The sequence below is a fragment of the Acinonyx jubatus genome, chromosome A2, assembly GCF_027475565.1.
Source record: "Acinonyx jubatus isolate Ajub_Pintada_27869175 chromosome A2, VMU_Ajub_asm_v1.0, whole genome shotgun sequence".
Classification (NCBI taxonomy): Eukaryota; Metazoa; Chordata; class Mammalia; order Carnivora; family Felidae; genus Acinonyx; species Acinonyx jubatus.
The window spans coordinates 24,107,101-24,131,846 of NC_069383.1; the positions used below are offsets into that span (position 1 = coordinate 24,107,101).

Consider the following 24,746-nt stretch of genomic DNA (forward strand, 5'->3'; position numbering starts at 1 on the left):
CGTTGACACCCTAAGGCACATAATGTCTGGTTGCCCCATGTTTAGTGATGCTCAGGGGTTGATCAGTAGATCTGTAGGCTTAGGGGTTGTCTGCCTGTCTTCTGTTTGTAAAGTTCCCATCAGCTTCTCACCTGATGGTTTTAGCACATACTGATGATTGCTATCTAGATCTGTGATTTCAATATGGGTTCCAGATGGTGGTTTTTTAGGGTTTTGTTTTTGTTTTTGTTTTTCCTCAGTTCTACATTGTTTTAGTAGAACTTTAGAGAAAAGAATTTTCCCTTGTCAACTATTTGGTTACCATGCAATACCATTTGTGTTGGAAAGGCAGGATAAATGCTTGATTTCATTTCTTTGTCCGTTTTCAGAGTAGTGATTTGGTGCCCTACCAGTGAGATTTTTTTAGTACTATAGATTCGTAAGTTTTTGTATACTTGATATGTTTCAGTCAAATATAGTTATTATTCTTGTCCCATCTTAGGCCAGCAGAAGGCCCTTCAGGGTGGCTCTCGATGCTTTCTGATATGAGCCTGTCTGTGGTAGTGTCCTTGCTTTCTGGTACAACCCGATGTTGCAGCTCATCTTACATAATTTTTCCCCTGGTCCTGGCATTAGCCATTTTCCCAAGCAGCCCTAGTTTCTTTTAGTAGAAAATGGTTGTTCTACATTCTTGAACATCTGAGGTCAAGCATTCTTTTCTCCTTCCCTAGTCCCTTTCTGTTAAGTTTCAAGGGCAAAGGAAGCATTAGTTTCTCCTCCTCCTCAAGGAATCTGTCTCTGGGAAGTCTGATCCATGTTGTACTATCTTATGGAGCTCTGTCTCTGAAATCCCATAAGCAGTATTCTTGTTAAGGGAAAGGGCCAGCGAGAAGGTCTAGACTCTGGGCTGACTCTTTTGCAAGAAGACTCACGTGAGCATCTAAGGGCTAGAGCTCAGGAGCACCTGCAGTGTTTTAGAGGGGCCCTTCTCTTAGGCATTCCTGGTCTGGTTTCTTGCCAGTGGACAATTCATTTTGCATTTTCTAAGGGTCACTCTCTGGAAGTTCACCTCTTGTGGTGAACAGGATTTCTTATTTTCTCTCTTGGGTGGTGTTAAGGGTAAGGTGATATTCAGTGCTTGAAATTCATAATCTTGTTTTTCCCTATTTCATTTATAGACACCTAGGAGAAAAGCTAAGGGAAATAAGACTGAAATCCGCTTCAACCAGCTGGTCGAACAATATAAGCAGAAATTATTGGGACCTTCTAAAGGAGCACCTCTTGCGAAGAGGAGCAAATGGTTTGATAGTTGATGATGGTAGCAGACTGGATAAGAAGCTGGATTGTGCACTTCTTGGTAAAGCTCCCAGATCTCCCTCCACGCCCTCATGTTATTCTCTGATAGGACACTCCCTTTCCTACCCAGTTCACCACCACTTTGGTGAGAGGCCCCCTGGGCTCTGCATGTTTGAACTTTGGGCCCTCCCCGGTGGGTGATTAGTGAACCACAAAGAGAAAGCTCAGAAAAACATTTGGATGCTTCTTGTGTATTATCCAGGTTACCGTGTAAATTGTGTCTATAACTGTTACTCACTTAATCCTTCGTTTCTCAAATGGAAAAAATTGTAAAGAGCATTCTTGAGGGGTGAATTTTTAAGATGTCTATTTTGTTAAGGGTCTTCTTTAAATGAGATCTTTTGTGGCTTTTTTTAATAACAAATGATCATTTCTAATAGATGTGAATCCTTTATTATTAATGAACGTTTTTGACTTTCCTCTCATTCAGTTACATAGTTCCACATACTGCAGGCATTAAGTAAGAATGGAGAAAAATGATTTCCAGCCTAATCTCTGAGAGATTGCTCTCTCTTTCCCCCACTTTCTCCCAGTGACTGGGAAAGTCACTGAGGGCAGTGAGTCCTGGCAGAGAGCAACATCTGATCATTGTTTGCCAGATGAGTGGGTTATTATTAGTAGTTGAGTAGAAATCAGTCTGCAGTGCCCCACAGACACTAGCCTAGCTGGTGATAACCCACATTTTCTTTCCTCCTTAGGACTTACAGAGGTAAGGTCTGATGGAAGGAGCTCTGAACATGAAGCCTAGGGTCGAGCCTGTCCTGCCCTTAACCTAATGGGTGGCCTTGAACCAAACACAGACTCTTGTCTATAGCGTAAGGAATGTAAAGTTTTTCTCTTATCCTTTTTGGCTCTGCTCTTTTTCTAACTCATTCATTGTAATTCATACTCCTTTTTTTTAAATGTTTTCTTTATTTTTGCGAGAGAGAGAGAGAGAGAGAGAGAGAGAGAGAGAGCGCGAGCGAGCGCAAGCGAGCGCACAGTTTGGGGAGGGGCAGAGAGAGGGAGACAGAGGATCCGAAGTGGGGTCTGCACTGAGAGTAGTGAGCCCAATCTGGGGCTTGAACTCCAGAACCGCGAGATCATGACCGGAGCCAAAGTTGGACACTCAACCGAGTGAGCCACCCAGGTAGGTGCCCCCATACTCCTCTTTTAAACTCAGGATAGAGATGATTGGTTACTTCCAAAATTTTAGAGGTATCGCAAAAGCTGGGAGGGATGGTGAATAAATACTAGTGTAGATCCAAAAAGATCATGATAGCCTGAGGAATGGGCTAAACCTGATAAGGTGAAAATCACTGGGAACAAACATAAATTCCTTCAGTTGGGTTCAAAAACCCTACTGCATAAGTTCTGGTGGGAAAGTCGGGTCCACCGAATTCACATTATGAAGCAACAGTGTGGCTGCCACACGTGTAATCAGACTGTTTGGCTGTTGTAGTGGAAAGGGATGTCTCTGGTGAGTCAGCTGCTAGGCCTCTGGGTTGGCCAGAGCACATGTGTAAGACAAATGTGATGACCAAGTTGGCGAAGGAAATAAAAATGTCAGACGGAAAACAGTGAGTCACGAGTTGATTATTGTTGAAGCTGGTTGTAGGTAAATGGAGATTATCTATTCGCTCTGATTTTGTGGACATTTGAAATTTTCCATAATAAAAAGTTTAAAAAGTCACATGAGTAACTCAAGGAAACTCGTACTGACATGCCTGAGAAGGGAATTCTTGGGGTCTTATTAGCTTTTAGTAGAGCCCAGAAGGATACGTGGAAGCAGATGAGTAAAAGTCACAAGGAATCAGATTTTAGAAGAACTTCAGTGTGGCTGCTCCATGTCTGGAACAGTCCGAGTAGAGTAAGTCCATGATATTGCCAGGGGATCCCGGTTCCAGGGGATTGGGCTAGAGGAGGGGGTAAGGATTGGCCAGCCCATTAATGTTTGGCCCCAGGATGACCTGAAGATGTGCTTCATGTCTCACCCTGGTCCCTGAGGCCCCTTTCTAGAGAAAACCTCTTCATTCTCTGTTTAGTGTCCTTCATACCCGTGGTCCTCAATAAGGCTGCCCCAGGGTTGGGATGGTGTAGCTCCTGCTTAAAACCCTTCAGTGGTTTCTCATCTCACTTTGGTTGAAATGTTAACTCCTTCCTGTAACATGCCGTGCCCTCAGTTCTGGAGCCCCTATCACCTCCCCTACTTGTCTTTATCCATCTCTCCCGCCAGGCCTTCCTCCAGTTCCTTTGTCTCTGCCACCTCAGAGCCTTTGTGTTTGTTCCCTTCACCTGGAGAGCTTTTCCCTCAGATCTTTTGCTAATCAACTCAGATCTGTAACTGAGCTGTAAACCCCTCCTGGAGCTCTTTCCTGGCTAAAGAAGGGCTTTTCTTCTCCTCTGTCCTGCCCCCATCACTGAACTGTGTTACTCTGCTTATTTTTGTTCTAGCATTCAGGTCTATCTGAAATTATTTGTTTGTTCTCTTAGTTAGTATGTATGCTTTGTGAAAGGAACTTGATCTCTCATTGGTCCTGGAGACAACAGCACCTGGAATTGAACCTGGCACATAAAGGTAATGAGTAAATATTTTCTGAATGAAAAAAAAAATGGGCAGAGGAAGAAACAGTACTCAGTAGGTCAGAGAAGAGTTGGAAATGTTGTCCAAAGTTCTGGACTCTCTAGTCCAACCTGATGCTGTAATAAATGATGTTTTCTTCAGAATCATTGCAACCCTTGGGATATGGCCAATGCAGTATCTTGCAGTGAATGGTCAAAAATGCCCTTTATTGATTTAAAAATGGATAAAGGAAAGACCTTGGAAATATTTAATTAAACCTTTCTTGGGAGAGAACAAAAGGACAGGGGCTGTATCTCCAGCGTTATCTTGAGACTGGAGACTTGGCGAGTTTGAAACGTTCTTACAATAGCTTGGCCACACTTCTGTCCTAGGAAGGTCTGTGCACTGTGGAGGGAGTAAGATACTTTATTAAGGTATAATAATAATAATATAGGTATATAATATATTAATAATCATATAGGTATGATAATAATTAAGAATATCTACCACCTGCCGGTCAGCTAACCTGTTTTCCCTTTGCCAACTCTGCTCACCAGATACTTTTTGGGGATATACAAATATATTTAATTAACATTCAAAAGTATAAATTCATATTTAGAATAGATAAAAATTGGGGTTCATTCATATAGCTTTGCCTTATTCTCTTAGATCTGGATGCTTCTTCTGATAGCTTTAGCAACCCAGTATGTTTAAAACATCGTTCAACTGCTTGGAAAGTTATTGCTCAGTTCTTTTAAAAAGTGATATGAGTGATATGTGGACCAGTCATCACTTTCTCAACAACCGGATTCCTTATATGGTATCGTCCTTGGGGACACCTTACCACGGGTTATCTGGGCAGCTCCATTTACCTTTGCCTTGGGAGTATTAATGCACAAGACTTGTGCTCACTTCTTTGCCTCAGGGCCTAAAGTTTCATGGAATGGAACTTTCTGAATTAAACATGAAGGTGGAGGTATGTAGTTAAACAACAACAACAAACCTTTTGTTAACATCCAAGACCGAATGCCATCAGTCAGACTGGCAGGTTTCGGTAGCATCTTCCTGCTTGGTAGCCTGGTTAAATAAAGAGTTGTAAGATTGTGTGCTTTCTTTGCTTTTGGGGGGCTACTTGGTGGTCTTGAAGAATCCGCTCTGACCCAGGATGTACGGTCCCTTCGTTTAGGGTCAGCCTGCAGCTAGCATTGTGTTTCAGCTGTCTTGAAGTGAGATCTGTCAGCTGCTTCTGTTACAGTTAGAGTGTATGAATTCTCTTTTTTTCTTTAAGTTTTAATTCCAGTATAGCTGACATATAGTGTGACATTTGTTTCAGGTGTACAATATAGTGATTCAGCTATTCTATACATTACTCAGTGCTCGTCATGATAAATGTACTTGGAATCCCGTCACCTTTTTCACCCATCCCCCCACCCACCTCCCCTCTGGTAACCATTAGTTCGTTCTCTTTAGTTAAGAGTCTTGGTTTGTCTCTCTCTCTTTTTCCTTTGCTCGTTTGTTTCGCTTCTTGAATTCGCATATGAGTGATATCATATAGTATTTGTCTTTCTCTGGCTTATTTCACTTCACATTATACTCTCTAGCTCCATCCATGTTGCTGCAAATGGCAAGATTTCATTCTTTCTTATGGCTGAATGTGAATTCATTCTTCAGAATACGTCCAAACATCCTTTGGTACGTTTTAGCCTTGAAAAGAGTTTTTTCCAACCAAACATTCAGAGCCCGGACCCTCAAGGTCCCAGAGATCCCATCTATTTAGCCCTCAGTCATCTGGGGAAGCAGGAGGTCAAATATGCCAGAGTGAGTCCCGGCCATCTTCAGTCTTCTGCCTACTGACTGACCCATGTGGCTAGTTCTCTGCTTTATATCCCCATAACTCACTTTTTGAGAACCGATTGACAGACATCTGCCCTTTCTGTCATATAAGTAGCAACTCCGCCCATGCTGCTTGGAAAGTTCCTGGAATCTTCTCCGCTCCAACGTGGCAGCAGCTCCGTCATCAGACTGTGAGGATGCCCAAGATGAATTTGCATTTCAGTTAGTTTCAGATGGTGCTCACCTGTGCTTTCTCGTACTCAGACCTAGCTGGTGCTTTAAGGGCCAGGATGAGGTTGCTTTGTGTTTCTGTCAGGCCAGATAGAGATTTTCAGACTTCTTTGTCCAAGGTTGACCAGTTTAGAAGTTATCCATATGTGTGGTCTTATTTTGGTTCTTTCGTTCTTGTGCTAATGCCTCTTCCTTACCAGTATGAATTGCGGAGTCTGAGACTGCTCATTGATTGGGGTGTTACTCAGTGGCCCAGCCATGGGTGGGTTATGGGTACATCTGCAATTACTCTGGCTTCTGATTCTGAACTGGTGTTTGGCTGCAGACAGGCTTCTGTGCTTAAGGAATGTCCTGGGGAAGAATATGGAAGACACAGGACTGAGCCCGGTAACTAATTCTGAGAAGAAGACTGCAGAGTCACCAGAATACCTTGGACCACCCACAAGTGGAACATTGATAGATGGCTAATCTAATTTTCCTTGGACTTGTCCATGCTGCCCAGAACCTGCTGCCATTTATCAGACATAGGACTTCACTGCTGCAGAGTCATCCCAAATCTCTTTCACTGGCCATCTGACAGAAGGAAAATCCTTTCTGCCCTTGAGGGCAGGGACTATATTTTACACTTTTCTGCATACTCTGCAATACTTAACAATGATTTACACATAGTAGGAGTTCATTTCATTCTGTGGAACTCCCTGAAGGCCATCCGTTTCAGGGTTTAGCTGGGCTTATGAAGGACAAGAGAGTCATTTCCGGAGGTGATGTATGTGAAAGGGCCCCAAAACACAAAGTGATAGAACAAGAATAATAAACTGCTGGTCACAGTCCTTTGAACACACCACCCATGTCCTTTTTGCTGTTCTTGTCCACACCAGTTTGTCCCTCCTTTCCACTTGTGTGCTACCCAGCATCCAAACTCAAGCCGGATTTCTCCCCGGGGACCCTCCCCAAACCAGGGAACTGCAATCCCTCCCTCAGTTTCTGACACTTAACTAGTTGGCATCCACTGACAGAGCATATGCTACTATGGCTTGTCGTATCTTTAGGTCTTGCTTCCTCAAGGAGACTTGTGAGCCTCCAATGGCAAGGACCTGCTTCCTGTAATCCCAGCCTCAGGACTTGGCACGTGGCTGACCGTAGAGATTGGTTATCGAGGATGATGAAGACGAGGGGTAAACCAGACATATCTGCTGCAGTGACTTCTCCCCAGCTTGTCATTTTGTTTTCTTTTTGCTCAATCTCCTTCCTTACAGTAGGTGCTCAATAAATGTCAGTTCCTCCCCATCTCTCCTTTTGTCCTCCTCCTCTTCCCTGCGTTGTTGTCTGACCTTCGGTCTGCTCAGATGCTGCTTGGTCTGCCTTGTGGCCAGAACCCATCTGATTCCTGTCCCCCTCTGCCCAAGGGACTCCCCGCCCTCCTGCATAGGGCTGGATGTTAAAGGCTCTTTCCACAAAAACCTAGCTGTAAGAAACAGATTCTCAAGTGTCTGCTCACTCCCAACCTCTCCATTTTCCCCTCCTTTTCCTCTCTCCTGGATTGACACTCTACTGTCCACATCACTCTTCAACCAAAAGATATTCAGATGCTGTGTCTTGATGAGACCACTTCAGAAAAGATTCTTTGTATGCTAGCTCATGTTGGGAAGACCCTGTCATGGCACTTGGCACCTTAGATGGAGAGAGAGGTCCAGAACGTTGTTCTCCTGTTGTAATGAGAGGACAGAATGCTGGTGCAACCTTCTGATAACATTGTGATTTATAATAAATATATATTTGGTCTTTGCCCCCTGGTCCTGGCACAGAGCTCCTAAAACCCTTGGAATTTCCTGTGAAGAGAGCAATTTAAGGTGTCTTCTGTTAGGTGACTTTTGGGGGTGCCTGGGTGGCTCAGCTGGTTAAGCATCTGGTTCTTGGTTTGGGCTCAGGTCATGATCTCACAGTTTTTGAGTTCGAGCCCCGTGTTGGGCTCCATGCTGACAGCACAGAGTCTGCTTAGAATTCTCTCTCTCCCTCTCTCCGCCCCTCCCTCCTCTCAAAATAAGTAAATAAACCTTAAAAAAAAAAAAAAAAAGGAGGTGATTTTTGGATGCACCTAAGGATGAGGGCTGGTGGCCAGAACAGCCAACCATGTGATTAGAGGCTGGAGATTGAGTTCAGCCGCCAGTGGCCAATGATTTAGTCACTTGGGCCTACGTAATGAAGCATCCATAAAAACCCAAAATGATGGGTTTTGGAGAGCTTCCAGGTTGGTGAACACGTGGAGATTAGGGGCGAGTAGAACACTTGGAGCGGGCATGGAAACTCCACATCCTTTCCCCATACCATGTCCTATGCATTTCTCCTGTCTGGCGATTCCTGAGTTCTATCCTTTTATAATAAGCTGGCAATCTAGTGAGTAAAATGTAAGTTCTATGAGCCACTCTAGCAAATTAATCAAACCCAAGGTGAGGGGGGGCGCTCGCCGGAACCTCTGATCTTATAGCTAGTTGGTCAGAAGCACAGGTGACAACCTGGGCTTGTGACCAGCATCTAAAGGGGGCGGAGGTGGGAGGCAGTCTTGTAGAACTGAGCCCTTTAACCTGTGGAATCTGACGTTATCTCCAGGTAGATGGTGTCAGAATTGAATTGCAGGACGACTGAACCGGTGTCGGAGAATCGCGTAGTCTGGGGAAATCCACACGTTGGACTTGGGTGCAGAATTGTAGTTGGTGTCAGAATTGTAGACAGTAACTTTTAAAAGCGTCCCAACAAACGTAACTGCTCCAGTAACCCAGTGGCCATCAGTTGCCAAGTATGTGAGGTTGTCTAGCCCTCATAACACACCACCGGCTCTGCAGCAGGGTTCTGGGGAGCAGAGCAGGCCTGTGTTCCCTCAGAGTTGAGTAACGCCACCCAGAAATGAAGAACAACTTAGAGGCGGAGTGCTTTGGCTCCTACCAGGCCGGTGATGTCCACTGGAAGTCTGGAAGCAGCCTCCCTCGCTTAATCAGACCCCAGGCAAACCACAGGCCCACGATGGTGTCACTTAAGCCAGGTCACCAAACCCGGGCTTAACGCCTAACCTAATTGCAGTTTCGGTCTCCCCCAGAAATGTGAATCTTAGCCTGTCAATCAGGGATTTTCTGATAAGCACTACATGGGCCCTCTCCATCCCCCAAAGAAAAATGATGAGCCCACCTAATTAGACCCCTGTCCTTATACCTTAGGGGAGGTGACTTTGCCTTTCTTTTCCTTTCTTTTCTTCTGCTAATAACTTTCTTGCTCCACACTCCTTCCTATAAAAACCTTCCATTTTGTACATCATCACAGCAGCTCCCCTCTACCAGCATCCCCAGCTAGATGGGAGCTGTGCTATTCATGAATTGCTTAATTAAATCCATTAGGTCTTCAGATTTACTCAGTTGAATTTTGTGTTTTGACAGTGTCGTAGTGGAGTGTGGGCAAAGCAAGACTGGGGCTTGCCCATCAACCTCAGCCACCCCCCCTCACCCATGGGAGAGGGCAGCCGAGACTCGAGACTTGAGGGGCTTTTCCTTGATGGGAGAAAGAACACAAAAGAGAACATCTTCCTTCTCATTTCGCCTCCTGACCCTTCCCAGAGGCAGAGTGGGGGCGGCCTGGTGGTTGGAGAAGCTTGCCTGAGGGCAGGTGGTCCGGCTGTGACAGGTGGAGAGCAGCATCAGCACCCACCGTCCCCACCCCCCCACCCCCATGCGGGCTGGGTTGGAGCGCCACTCCTCCCCTGGGGGCTGCTTTTTCAGAGCCATTGCCTACTCTCCCCTCAGGTGCCCTTTGCCACAGTCCTGGCTGAGGTCATCAAAGGGCAATCGTTCCTCCCACCGTCTCACAGCTGGTACAACTGGATGCCCCTCCTAAGATCCCCTGGCCACCTGAGCTGGGACCAGAGCAGGACTCCAACCTGGCCCCAAGTTATCTCTGGGGCCTATTTAAGGAGCTGTCTTGTATTTGAAAACACTTTTTGCCAGGTACATCGAACATTTTTAGGATAAAAAACGGTTTGTCTTTTTCAAATTACGTGGTAAGAAAGGGAAGGACATTTTTATTCTCACATGTTCTTTGGATGGCAGCAAAACCTTTTAAAACCTCATTCATGGAATCAATAATGCCAAGTTTTCATGATAAATTATTAACTTAAACGTTGAGTCCTTTGCTTTACCACCTCCGTTCCCCTCCAGGGCAAAAGAAAGGAGTCATCACTGATATTTGTTGTTGTTTCTTTCCCTCTGCCTCTCCCTGTCTCTCCCTCTCCAATGCTACCAGAGGCCAAATGTACTCATATACATCAAAATAGGTGAAGAGAGTTGGAGCAGTGAATACATTTACTTTATGATTTCCTCCTTACCCTGGCTTTGCATTTCTGTAAGGGTGGATTGGCCCTACTCGGTTTTATAACAGCCTTTCCTGGAATTTTGCAGATATTTTCATTGCCCTGGAGGTCAGATAATGGCTATTTTCCATAGTCATGAAAATCTCTGGGGTGAGCGGGGTGGGCACTTAACGAGGACTATTAAAGGGATGTTAGGCTTGAAGAGGCTGCTCAGGAAATCACACACCCTTGTTCCCCGTCTGTGGGGACAGCTGCCTGCCGGGCTCTCCTGCCCTGTGGCCAGCTGTGTGTGCATGTGGCTGGCGAAGGGGAGGAACCCTTTACCTCCTGTTCTCTTACTCTCCGCAAGACGATAGGTGCCCTAAACTCAATCAAGTACAGTGGTTCAGAAAATAGCAGCTGACAATTCCTGAGCACTCAGTCGGGCATCTGCTAAGGATCATCTCATTCAGCAAATGCGTATCCCATCCCTTTCCCCGCACCCAGGGCCCAGATGAAGACAAGGGAAATCTGTGTAGGTAGACAGGAGGTCCCTTTGCCGCCTGCTCGCACACCTTCTGGAACAGGAGACTCCCCACCTGCACCAAGCACCCCATGCATTTCCATATAGTTCAAAATATACATCCTGGACCTAGCCTAATTAGCTGAACCCGTCCCCTCTGTGCACCTGGAACACCAATAGATCCCTCAGTGGCGCCACTGACAGTCTCTTTCTGGGCCTGTCCTCTCTGCTGGGGTACAGCTATAGGAGGGTGGGGGGCGGTGTCTTTCCTTCTGTCTGACCAGCTCCCAGGGCAAATGTAGAGAGCAGGCATTTAAGTGAATGCAGTGAGAGCAATCGCCGGTGGAGGGGGGAGGCCCCTAGTGGTGAGCCAGCGTGCCCCAACATTCCAGGGAACATCAATGTTCTTGGGGGCAGGGCCCACATGGCTCCCAGAAACCTGCCACAGGTCCTCTGGGTTTTGACCCTCTTGGTGAGCTTTAGGCAATGTAGGGTTTTAACAGGGGACTAGTATCCCCTTTCCTGAAGGCAGTGAAGAATCTGACCTGCTCCAGTGGAGTGAGGGACAAACGAAGGAAAGCCAGAGAAAGGCCAAGTCTCCTTCCAAGAGATTCCAAGTTCCCAAGGGTAAGAAGCACCACGGGAGCCATGCAGAGCCAAGTGTGTCCCCAGTGGTGCTGAAGGAAAGAGAGTGGGGCTGCCCCTCCCTGACGCTGGAGCGCCCCCTCCCCCGCTGTTCACAGCCCATCTCCCCAGGAGGCTGTGGTGACACGGGATAAAGGCCAAGGGACAAGAGGGTGACCTTGGACACATCACTCAGACACTCCAGCCTTTGCTCATCTGTAGAGGCGATAAAGCCCACTTTGCAGAACTATTAGTGTGTACTGACTGGAGAAGCATTGTGAAGGGTGGGGAAGTCCTCGGTCGGGGCCAGCAGTATCTGGGGTGCATAGGAAGAAGGGGCTCCATGATGTCTTTTGCACCCAGTGCCCTGGGTAAATTCACAGGAAGGAGGAGAAGGGCCGATTGTCCTAGAAGGGTTTGCCCACTACCGGATCACTGGCTAATTTCCACCTCTTTCCTGCCCGGGGTGAGGGAGCCCACCCTGTCCTTCGGGGTAGGAGCACAGCACTGGCCCCACCTCTGCAGGGAGACCCAGATGTGTGGGCGAGACTCTGCCCCAGGGCAACCTGCCCTCCTCAGCCTTTCCTTCTTCTGCACAACACGGCAGGGAGAACATTCTGTCTGGTTTCCATGTTTTACCTTGGTGAGGAGCTGGCTCCTGCCACCCAGCCCAGACTTGACCTCAGCATCTTTTCAACACAACAGTCTAGGCAAACTCACCCGACAACTACAATGAGTTGGCATGTGAGGTGAAACCTTGCCAATTTTGCTATAGGGAACAGCCTTGTTTGCCAAAATGTAACAGTGTTAATAACTGCTTCTTACCGAGCTCTTGTTATATTCCAGGCATCTTGTTAAGGGTTTCAGGGGCATTAGCGTCTTTAATCCTCATAAGGTCAGGAGGTGGATGCTGATTAGTGTGCTTATTTAATGATCAAGTGAGACCCAAGAGAGACTGCGCCTCCCTTCACTCAACGACTATTAATGGAGTACCGACTTCCTGCCAGGTGCTCCTATAGGAGCTGCTGAGGGCAGTGAACAGAATTCAGTTCCAGCCAGCTTGGGGCTCACATTCTAGGATCCAAGCCCCGATTCACCCCCGGATGTTTGGTCTGGACCCAGGTTCTCAGCCTGCTCTGCTCCTTGGAGGAGGGACAGAGAGGAACCCAGAGGCCAGAGCTTCGGGCTGGAAGGAGTTTGCATGGTCCTTGAGAGTTCATGTCCAGAAATTGTGCCTCCACCTTGAGCTTCTTTCAAAGCATTTGCCAGCATTATAACCAGGAAATTGGGGCTTCCAGGGGGAGTTGAGAAAGGGTCTATATTACCTTCCTAAGGCTACCATAGCAAAGCATCACAAGCTGGGAGGCTTAAAATTATAGAAATTTATTGTCTCACCGTTCTGGAGATTAGAAGTCCAATATCAAGGTATTAGCAAGGTTGGTTCCTTCTGAGGACTCAGAGGGAGAATCTGCCCTTTGGCTCTTCTAGCTTCTGACATTTGCTGGTAATCCCTGGCCTTGACATTCCTAGGTATAAGATGTATCACTTCAATCTCTCCCTCGACATTGCTCGGCCACCTTTTACTTGAGTCTGGTCTTCACATGGCATTCTCCTCTGTGTGTGTGTGTGTGTGTGTGTGTGTGTGTGTGTGTGTGTGTATCCAAATTTCTCTCTTCTTCTAAGAACACCAGTCATATTGGATTAGGCCCCACCCTAATGACGTCACAACTTGATTACATCTTCAAAGACCCTATTTCCAAAGAAAGTCACATTCACAGGTACCAGAGGTTAGGACTTCAGTATATTTTTCTGGAAGATACAGGTCAAACTATAACAGGTATAATAGGGCTTCTGGCCTTTTCCCCACTTCTTTTAAAACAAAAATGTTAATATAGGGGTACATGGGTGACTCAGTTGAGCATTCAACTCTTGATTTCAGCTCAGGTTATGATCCCAGGGTTGTGGGATTGAGCCCCGCATCGGGCTCCGCACTGAGCCTAGAGCCTGCTTGAGATTCTCTCTCACTCTCTCTCTCCCCCTCTGCCCCTCTCCCCTGCTCGTGTGCAAGCATGCTCTCTCTAAAAAAAAAAAAAATTTAATTTTAATGTTTATTTTTGAGAGAGCATGAGCGGGGGAGGGGCAGACGGAGAGGGAGACACAAAATCCGAAGCAGGCTCCAGGCTCTGAGCTGTCAGCACAGAGCCCAGCGTGGGGCTCAAACCCATGAACCATGAGATCATGACCTGAGCCGAAGTTGGATGCTTAACCAACTGAGCCACCAGGTGCCCATGACTTAAAAATCTTAATATAATTCTTTTAGATATAAACAACACACTCACATGGCACAAAATTAAAAGATATAATACCTCTCTATCCCTCCTAACCTTGGTCCTGAGGCCAGTGAGTTCCCTTGCCTGGAGGCACCCGTGTTAGAATTTCTTGGGCGTCCTTCCAGAGATACTCTCTGCACTTACAAGCACCTGGGTCCATATGATGGAGACCTTGGTGTTTTGCACCAGGGTTTTTTCCTTTTTGTGGCACCTCTTGGAGATCCTTCCATTCTTTTTCATGACTGCATAGCATTTGATTCTATTACTGTGACATCACATTTAACCAGCTCCTTATTTCCTTATATGGAAATTTCACTGGCTTCCAATCTTTCCTATTACAAACAGCTTTAAAGAGAAATCTTGCACACACATCACTGCATTAATCGTGTTTTTTATTTTCTGCATTTTATGATGCTCTGCCGTCTTGGGACTTTGATGGTCCTTCTAGGGTTAGCTCATTCCTAGGGATAGTAAACACCTTGCCTGAGAGCACTTTTCATATGCAAACCACCTCCTTTATCTACCTCTCTCACACCAAGTCAGTATTCCCCCTGCCCTAAATCACCTGTTGGGCCAGGTACCCAACAAGGAGGGGCCTCCCCTTTAGCCCAGAGCCCACTGGAATGATTCAAACTGGCCAATCCTAAATCTGTCCACACTGGCTTGCCTTGCCTTTTCCATGGAAATCACAATAAACGCTTGTGCCTATGCTTTCCCCTTGCTCCTTCAGCCTTCTGAATGACTCTGGTTCCCTGTGTGGCACAGCAGACCCCTCTGCTTGGGAATTGTAGGCAATAAGCTATTCTTGTAAAGGCAGTTGTCATGGCAACATATGAGGCGATAGGTGCGTGAACTAACCTTATTATGGTAATCACTTTGCAATCTATATGTGCATCAAATCATCGTGCTACACACCTTACACTTACATTATGTTATCTGGCAATTATATATCAATAAAATGAAAAAAAAAAAAAAACAGGCAACATCTCCATGCCCGACATCTTACCATGCCTGATTAAAACAAATCCCAGGTGCATGTTGGAATAGTCATTCTGTGGATGTGTGCAGCCCTTGCTCTCAGTTAAGGGGGAAATTTGAGCAATCTTTTGCTTGGCTCCATGGGAGCAGTGCTTTATGTGTAAAGAGAAGAAAGAAAAGCAATGGGAGGCATTGGAAAATAATATGTTCATTTTTTCCCTCTGATTATAAAAATAATGCACGCTCAGTGGAGAAAATCTGAAAAATGCAGAAGAAAATTTTTAAGACTTAAAACCAACCATTCCTCAAAAAGTTAAACATAGAATTATCATATGATCCAGCAATTTCACTCCTTAGGTATATACCCAAAATAATTGAAAGCGGGAACTCAAACATTCGAGTGTGCTAATGTTAATGGCAGCATTACTCATAATAGTCTAAAGGGGAAAACAACACAAATGTCCACAAATGTCATCCAAATGGATGAATGGATGAACAGCATGTGGTATGTAAGTTACATATAATGGAATATTAACCAAGTGTAAAAAAGGAATGATATTCTGATACATGCCACAACATGGATGGATCTTGGAAATACTATGCCAACTGTCATGATCTGTTCAGGTTGTGGTAACAAAATACCATCGTATGGGTGGCTTATAAACAACAGAAACTTATTTCTCGTGGCTCTGGAGGCTGGAAGTCCAACACCATGGCATCTGCAGATTCTATGTCTGGTGAGAGCCTGCTTTCTCACTGATGGTCATCATGTCACTGTCACTTCACATGGCAGAAGTGGTGATGATAATCTCTGGGGTCTCTTTCATAAGAACACTAATCCTGTTCATGAGGGCTCCACTCTCTTCCCAAGGCCGCACCTCCAAATGCCATCACCTTGGGATTGGGATTTCAATATATGAATGGTGAGGGGGGCGGGCAATAAACATTCAGTCCATGGCGATAAGTGAAATAAGCCACAAAAGAAGAATATTTGTATAATTTCACTTACATAAGGTACCTAGAATAGGCAAACTCATAGAGACAGAAGTTGGAATAGAGGTCACCAGGGACTGGGGGAAGGAGGAATGAGAGCTTTTGTTTAAGGAGTATAGAGTTTCAGCATGTGGATGATGAAAAAGTTCTGGAAATGGATGAAAGTGATGATTGCATGGCATTGTAAATGTACTTAATGCCACTGAATTATACACTTAAAAGTGGTTAAAATGGCAAATTGTATGTTACATATATTTCGTGCAATAAAAAAACTAAAACCATCTATAAATCATGCTGTTTAGGAGAAAAGATATTCTGTTTCATTTTAATCTCCTATTGTCCCCTGCAGGTGTGTGTTTTGTAACATACATGTAATAGTGAGCTTTTTAGTTTTACATTTTTATTATAAATACATCCATGTCATTAAATAAGTTGAAATCACCTCCTTTAATGGTTATATAATTTAACATTACACGCTGTGCAATGATTCCCCTCTTGTTGGATATTGAGGCTGTTTCTAATTTATCATTATTATAAATTGTGCAGTGATGAACATTTTTGTAGATAAATATTTGGCTAAATTTTACTTGCTTCTTGAAGATAGATTTTTAGAAGGAGAATCACTTGGTCCAAGGGTATGAACTTTTGGGATGCCTGGGTGGCTCAGTGGGTTGAGTGTCTGTCACTTGATTTTGGCTCAGGTCCTGACCCTAGGATTGTGGGATCAAACCTGATGTCAGGCTCCACACGGAGCATGGGCTCTCTCTCTAAAATTAAAAAAAAATTTTTTTTAAGGATATGAGTTTTTATTTTTATTTATTTAAAAAAAATTTTTTTTTAACGCTTATTTATTTTTGAGACAGAGAGAGACAGAGCATGAACGGGGGAGGGTCAGAGAGAGGGAGACACAGAATCTGAAAGAGGCTCCAGGCTCTGAGCTGTCAGCACAGAGCCCGACGCGGGGCTCGAACTCACGGACCGCGAGATCATGACCTGAGCCGAAGTTGGCTGCTTAACCGACTGAGCCACCCAGGCGCCCCAGGATATGAGTTTTTAAAACTTTCTATACCCAGTATCAGAGATTGCATTCTAAAAATTTTAGAATTTTATGCTTTGAATACTAGAAATTTATACTTTGAACGATATGATGGGAGGAAGGACAATTTTTACTATTCTCTTACTAAGTGTACTGTCATATAAAATATTACTAATTTGGGTTTTTAAAAAAATTTTTTTAATGTTTATTTCTGAGAGAGAGACAGACAGACAGAGTGTGAGCTGGGGAAGGGAAGAGAGAGAGACACAGAATCCAAAGCAGGCTCCAGGCTCTGAGCTCCCTGTCAGCTCAGAGCCTGATGCAGGGCTTGAACCCGGGAACTGGGGGATCATGACCTGAACCGAAGTCAGATGCTTAACTGACTGAGCCACCAGGCACCCTTAAAATATTTATTAATTTGAAAGGCAAATTTCCACCTTTTAATTGACGTGGCTTTGATTATTAATGAAATTAATGATTATTAACATTTTTAATGTTCACGGTCATGCCCATTTTGTGAAATGTCTGTGGGGGTTGTTCACCCAATTTTCTACTGGGGTTTTAGAGTCTTATACATTAAGAATAATGGCCACTTGTCCTTTTGTAGCAGTTTACTCTCCCAATTTGCTGTTCACCTTTTAGTTTTGATAAACCTATTTCTTATGTAGCTTTAAGTTTTTTTAATGTATAAAAAGTATTGATTTTCCCTTTGAATTGTTTCCATTGCTTTTATGCTTATCAAGGCCTTACTGCTTTTGAAAAAGTATATACAACTTTCTCCTATATTTTCTTTGAATGTTTTTAATGGTTCTAATTTATACGTTTGTGTTGGTTTCCTTGGGCGGCTGTAACAAAGTACCGCCGACTGGGCGGTTTAGGACAACAGAAATGTGTTGTCTCAAGTTCTGGAGGCCAGAAGTCGGGGGATGGTGGACCGGGCCATGCTTGCTCAGAAATGCTCTTTCCTTGCTTCTTCCAGCTCCTGGTAGCCTCAAGGTTCCTTGGCTTGTGGGAGGATATGACTCCCATCTCTTCTGACTTCACGTGCTGTCTTCATATAAGGACACCAGTCATACTGGATTCAGGCCCACCATGTCCTAGCATGACCTTATCTTAATTCATTACATATGCAGTGACCCTGTTTCAAAATAAAGTCACATTCTGAGGTGCAGGGAGTTGGGATATATAATATATATAATAGAAATCTATTAATATTATATTTAATATATTAATATTATATTACATTATATATTAATATTATAGAAATGTATACATAATATAATATATAATAGAAATATATAATATATATATAATAGAAATATATAAAATATATAGATATAAATTATATATAATTTTAATATCTTATATTACGTTATAATTTTTAATTAGATATAATTTTTTATTAAAATGTGTGCATATATATTTATTTATGTATTTATTTATTTATAAAAAGCTTTTCCAAGGGATACAATTCAACCTATAACAATGCTTAATGCTTTCATCAACTGGAATTTTATTTATTTGGATGTGTGGTGGGAGAGAAGGTATCATTTTTTCCCCCAGATGGTTAGCCAGTTGTCTCTACACCGCTTACCAAATAATGCTTCCTCTTCCACCAGGATTGTGGCATGGACTTCATCAGACACTAGATCCTTGCACACTAGCTTCTGCTTGTGAGCGTGACCCACGGGGGCATCCGCCAATTCTTGCATCAGGGCTACGCCATTTTCACAATTTTAGCTTCATTGTCTATTTAATATCTGATGAAGCAAAATTCCTCCTTCACTCATTTTCACGTTTGTTCTTAGCCATTCCTGCCTGTGTATTTATTCTGAGTAAACTTTAGAATAACTGTGGCATGTTTAACAAGAACAAAACAACAACCTCCTTGGACATTCAATTGGATGGTGTTAAATCAACAAGTTAACGCTATAGCACATTCATTCTTCCCATTTAGAAACATAGCATGTCTTTCTATCTAATTAATTATAGCGTGTGTTTTAGAAAGTTCACAGAGTTTTAAGATGTAGTTTTCCCGTTTCCCATGTTTGTTGCTAAAGTCAATCCTGAGCATTTTGTTACCGTTATTACTGTTGTAATTATGCTCTCTACCCCCTGCCACCCCCCACTTTATTTTCTAATTGGTTGTTGCTAGTTGATGAGGAAGCTATTGAATTTTGCATGCAGCCACTTTATTAAATTCGCCTGTTAGTTCTAATAGCATTTCAATTTATTCTTGTAGGCTCTCTGGAGCCTTTTGCACAAACCAATTCAAATGAATAATTAACTCTCTAGCTGAATCAATGACCTTCCCTAAATCAAGTCTCTTATAAATTTAGGAGTTTGGCTGAAGGAGAATGAATGCTGTGTAAGGGCGATGTGAACAGGGGCCTTGGACAGTTCTGGTAGCCTCAAGAATGCTTATATTCTGTAATTTCCAATTTCAGTGCTCAAATCTGGGCTAAAAAAAAAAGTGACTAGAACTGTGGACAAAAGAATTTAGGTATCAAGACGTGTATTCTGATGTTTTTTATTTATAACAATGAAAATTGGAGAGGACCTAAATTCCTAACATGAGTGATCGGCTAGGTCAGTGTTTCGTCCCTTGATCCTCTCCTTCTACCCACTCCATGTAGACCTCTCCCTCAGACTGCAGCCTCAGAAACCTTGCTGCCTGTGGGAGGCTCTTCTTCCATTCCAGAGGCTCTCTCTAACTCTTCCTGGCCCAGTCAGAGCTCAGCCTCTTCCTTCTCCGCCTCCGTGCGCTGGCGGGACACATCCTGACAGAGGTTTGTGTCTAGTTACAGGGAAGGATTGGGAGCAGCATCCCTATGGGAGCGGGAGTGAGGGAAGAGGCCCGGACCAGAGGAGAAGTTGAACTGCGGCATAGCTACAACAGAATCATCAGCTGATCCCAGGGGGAGCTCTCCAGCGGGGATGGCCCTTCCGAGTTGTCCTGAAGAGAGGTGGGGGGGCTGGCCCCCACATCCTCCAGCCATTGGGTGGGAGCTGTGCTTTGAGAGGGTGTAACTTTGGGGGAGGACGGTTCCTGGAGAGAGACCCAGCTGTGAGCGGCCAGCACTCCCAGCAGGGAAACGAATCCTCCATCTGGAATGGGAGGTGGGTGGCTGTAGTGCTTCAGAGGATCCAAAGCAGGCTCCGTGCTGACAGCATAGAGCTCAATGCAGGGCTTGAACTCGGGAACCACAAGATCACGACCTGAGCGGAAGTTAGACGCTTAACTGACTGAGCCACCCAGGCATTCCATGAATTCTTTCTCTCTGCCTCACTGTCTTCTAGCTGAGGCATTGGTCTCCTCCGGCCCTCAGACTCAGAATAGGGATGGAACTTCACCATAGGTTCTCCTGGGTCCTCTTCTGAGTCTGAAGGCAGGAGAAGACAGATGCTAGCCACGTGGGAGGAGAGAGAGGCCCTGTGGAGGAGAACCAAGAGGCTGGGCATGTGAGTAAGACCATGGACCTTCCCAGTCAATGGCTCAATGCAGCCAAGTGAATGACCCCAGAGTGTGAAACAGAAGTACCCAGCCCATTTCTTCCTTTCTTTATTTACTTACTCACTTATTAAGTTTATTTATTTATTTTTGAGAGAGAGACAGAGACAATGAGCAGGGGAGGGGCAGAGAGACCGGGAAAGAGAGAATCCCAAGCAGGCCCCACGCTACCAGCGTGGATCCCGATGTGGGGCTCGAACTCACAGACTGTGAGATCATTGACCCGAGCTGAAACCAAGAGTCGCACGCTCAACCAACTGAGCCACCCGGGCGCCCCGTACTCAGCCCATTTCTTAACCCACAGAATCATGAGAGATAATAAATTGTTGTTTAAGGCCACATTTTAAGCAGGTTTTTAATGCAGGAATAGAAATAACTAAAATACCTGCCAGCTCACTCCTTTTCCTACATCATCTGTTCCAGTTTGTGGCATCATGATCTACCAAATCATCCCAGCTAGGCACCTCAAGGTTGCTGTAGACTTCTCTCTTGCTCACCTCAACGCGACATTGCCACGCTGTACAAATTCTACCTCCTAAATAATTCTCAAGGCTGCCTCTCCTTGATCTGCCCATTGCCACCACTGCGTGAGCCAGACCTTGCTTACCCTGGACAGGTGCCATCTAGACGGGTCATCTCAAGCTCCGTCCTTAGCTGGGGTCACGTCCCTAACATGCATGTCACTCTCTCCCTTGCTTACATCCTCACGATGGCTCCCTATCAGCCGCAGGATAAAGGTTCAACTTTATTGGAAGTACTAAGAGCTCTTCTTAATTGGGGCCATGCTTACTTGACCACATTTTCCTGTTCTTCTAACTAAACTTTACATCTTCAGTTTTTGCCCCCCACTGGCTGTTTCTCCTTTCCACACCTTCTCTCCAGAGTGCCCACTTTTCCCTCCTTCTCCCAGCTGATTCTCAGCTTCTTTCTGGAAGCCTTTCTCCTCTCCGCCTTCCACATCTACCACACATGCTGGAGACTGGGCACCCTTCCTAGGCGTTCACTGCTTCCCCCGTATCATTAAAAAAAAAAATTTTTTTTTTGCAATGTTTATTTATTTTTGAGAGACAGAGACAGAGCATGAACAGGGGAGGGACAGAGAGAGAGGGAGACACAGAATCCGAAGCAAGCTCCTGGCTCTGAGCCATCGGCACAGGGCCCGACGTGGGGCTCAAGCTTATGAACGGTGAGCTCATGACCTGAGCCGAAGTTGGACACTTAACCAACTGAGCCACCCAGGCGCCCCTCCCCCGTATCATTATGTGTGATGTGTCGTCTGTTCCTTCCAGTGGACCAAGCAGGTTGCTTGCTTGTTTGTTTACTTTAATTCCAGTGTGGTTAACATAGAGCGTGGTTCTAGTTTCAGGTGTACAATATACCGATTCAACACTTCCAGATACTTCTCAGCGCTCATCACGAGAAGTGCGTTCTTATCCCCTTCACCTATTTCTCCCATCCCCCCTCCCCTCTGGTAGCCCTCTGTTTATTTTCTATAGTTAAGAGTCCGTTTGGGGGTTGTCTCTCTTTTTTCCCCCTTTGCTTCAATACCTCATTTTGAATAAATACGTGGGTAGATATATGATACGGCTTTTGCATTAGCTGGGGTTCTCCAGAGAAGAGAACTATCTATTTTCTATCTACCGAGATTTATTATGAAGAATTGGCTCATTTGGTTATGGAGGCTGAGAAGTCCCACAGTCTGCCATCAGCAAGCTGGAGACCCAGAAAAGCCAGTGGTGTAATTCAGTCTGAGCCCAAAGGCCTGAGAACCTGGGAGCCGATTGTGGGAGCTGAGGGTGGGAAATGTCTGAGGGCAGAAGAAGATGGGGGGAGATGCCCAGCTTCCACGTCGGGGCAGAGAAAAGGGGCGAGTTCTTCCGTCCTCTGCCCTTTGTTCGTTTCAGGCCCTCAGTGGATTGGATGAGGCCCACGCACTTTCGGGAGGAAAACCGGCTTTACTGAGCCCATTAATTCAAATGCCAGTCTCATCTGGAAACACCCTCACAGACGCACCCAGAAGTAAGATGTAATCCGGCCAACCCACGGCCCGGTCGGTCGAGCTGACACAAGATTGAGTTAACCGTCACGTACAGCCTTTAAAACAGCATCCCGAAGTATTTGGAGCGTTTAGCACCGGGGCTGACAGCTTATCACCTGCTGATAAGAGAAACAAGCCACGTGAAGGGAGACAGCAGAGAAGGCTGCAGACAGTCTGTGCAACTTTTACCCGCGCTTGCTTCGGGGTTACGGATCATCCGTTATTGTTTTTACATTTCTTTACATTTTTCTGCATTTGCCGTACTTTCCGCAACGAACGGGGATCGCTGTGATGAGGAAAGGAAGGAAGAAAGCAAACCCCGGGGGCTCAGGCAGTACTGGAATCTCTTCGCCGCCCAGAAGAATCAGTTCAGGGGGTGCCTCCACACCTCAGGCCGTGGCCATGTGGCTGTCCTCTTCCTGTAGACCCTCAGCTGGACCAGCGGCCACTTCCCCCTCCTCAGTGACCCCTCAGGCAGGGGAGAATCAAGGTGCCACAGGGCAGGCGGGAATTCTGCCTGGGACTGGGGTGCTGGGGGTGGGCCCTAGGGGGTCCCTCACAACTGTGACCCACCCCAGGAGCCCTGGGTGAGGCCAAATGGAGGGGTGTGGGGGAAAGGGAAGGCACACGAGAACTGGGCCTCGGCCCCCTCTGACCGCCTCTTGTCTGCCCTTCTGCACGCTCAGCCCAAGGCAACTGTCAGGAGTTGTCACGTGCCCTCGGTGAAATCGCCTGGGAACACGGGGAGGGGACACAACCCGGTCCTGTCCTCCTGTGGCAGGCTCGGGGAGGGCAGAGAGGGGCGTGGAGACCGGGGGTAGGGGCAGCACGGGAGGCGATGCGGGCTCTGCAAGAGAACCGCATGCGGCAGGGGAGGCCCTGCCAAGGTCCCTTGTGTTTGCAGGCAGTTTCCCTGAGAGGCCCTTGACCATGGCGAGTTCCTACGACTGCGGCCACCACACTAAGACCGAGCCGTCTTCCACCTCCTGGAGTCTCTCTGGATGGCCAACGTGAGCTGCCAGGGAAAAGTCACAGGCAAACAGGGCTCCCTGGCTGCCCAGGAGAGTGGCCAACAGGTAAAATCGAAAACCCCACACTTTCTCCTTTCCAAATCCCAAACACAGTTAAAACCCAGATCCCTCTTGGCCACAAACATCCACCTTGACCAAACACAGGCACGAGCAATTTTAGTGTTGCGGGGCTGACGAGTGTGGGCTGGCTTCCAGGCTTGGCGGGAGGACTTCTCTCCCTTTCCCCTCCCTTCGGTCCCAACCTATGTCTACTGTCGTTTTACTGTGGCTCCCCAGACAGTAGACCAACTGGTGAATTCAGGGGCCTCAAGACTGTTACTCTTTTAACAAACATTATTGTCAAGGAGGACCTAATCTATTGGAACACTAACACCAGAATTTTCTATGTGAGGTGTAGGATTTGGTTACTATAGTATTCAGTGGCCGTAGCATTCCGTGGCCCTCGGATTTGGTCTCCCTCCTATGCAGCAGTCACATTATTGAGGGGCTGTAGAACTTGGTGACCTCCTGGAATTCAGTGATTACGAATGTGCTCCAAGTTTCCTTTGCTGCCTCCGAACAAGCTGCCCTCGTAGCAGCTCTGTCCGCCCTGTCAGTTCGACTGCTCCCTGGGCCAATGTCCTGTGCTCATAAGCAATTTTTCAGTCCCTTGGCACAGCTTCATTGAAAAATGCACTCCTCTGCAGCACCCGAGAGATGTTTCTGCTGTTTTCCAAAGTTCAGCTGTTTCTAAATCATTTCCTATGCTTCTCTCCTCCTTCCACCCTGCCCTTGCCCCCAAATTGAAGTTCTTTCCAAAGTGGAATCTGGATTTTTCCGTCCCCTGCCTTCCCCTCTACCTACACAGGACAAGACCGTGATTTGGCACAGGCTTTGGGGACAGACGGGGCAGGTGTTTATCCAGAGGGATGGATCACTGAGCTGGGGAAGAGAGGGCTACTTGCTGTGACTTCAGTCCAGGGGCTGGGGCTGGGGGGCAGCGGCAGTGGGCTCCAGCTGGGAGGGTGGAAGGAGGTTTCGTGGCCCAGGCCCGCCCCTCTGGCCAGTCAGCCAGGGGCCTCTCTGAGCCTGCAGGTCCTGACTGTCAGACGGCACGTAACAACAGCCCCCCGCCACCCCGGAGGCAGTGGTGAGGTTGAAACGGGGTCAGCTACTTGGAGAGTGCTCAGCTGGGCGCCCGGCCCTCACTAGCTGCGGAGGGCGACCTGAACAGACTGCTGGAGCAGCAGGGCCCTTGGGGCAATTTGAGAAGCAAAGGGAAGGCTCTTCCCACCTTTCCTCCATCGGGAAGAAAACTTCCACGGAGAGAGCCGGAAGCCTACCGTCCGAGAGTTAATTGTGCTAATATTTCCTTCCCTCTCCAAACTTAAATTTAAAATCTGGCTGGAAGGGAAGCATAACAAGGCCCCCA

The 24,746-nt window shown here is 46.1% G+C and overlaps 1 protein-coding gene and 1 long non-coding RNA gene across 4 annotated transcripts in view; both read left to right on the forward strand.

Annotated features, from left to right (window-relative positions):
• Nucleotides 1-1,729, forward strand: part of RBM28 (RNA binding motif protein 28) — a 29,455-nt gene extending 27,726 nt beyond the window's left edge. For both annotated transcript variants that reach the window (XM_027075408.2, XM_015086896.3), the window contains exon 19: nucleotides 1,158-1,729. In XM_027075408.2, coding sequence (XP_026931209.2) covers nucleotides 1,158-1,292 — 135 coding nt within the window. In that variant the 3' untranslated portion in view covers nucleotides 1,293-1,729. The remainder of the gene's footprint in view (nucleotides 1-1,157) is intronic.
• Nucleotides 1,730-2,143: 414 nt separating this feature from the next.
• The window catches only part of LOC113604139 (uncharacterized), a 43,636-nt gene continuing 21,033 nt past the window's right edge, over nucleotides 2,144-24,746 (forward strand). For both annotated transcript variants that reach the window (XR_008296666.1, XR_008296667.1), the window contains exons 1-4: nucleotides 2,144-2,464; nucleotides 3,812-3,892; nucleotides 19,557-19,721; nucleotides 22,171-23,380. This is a non-coding gene — a long non-coding RNA (uncharacterized LOC113604139). The remainder of the gene's footprint in view (nucleotides 2,465-3,811; nucleotides 3,893-19,556; nucleotides 19,722-22,170; nucleotides 23,381-24,746) is intronic.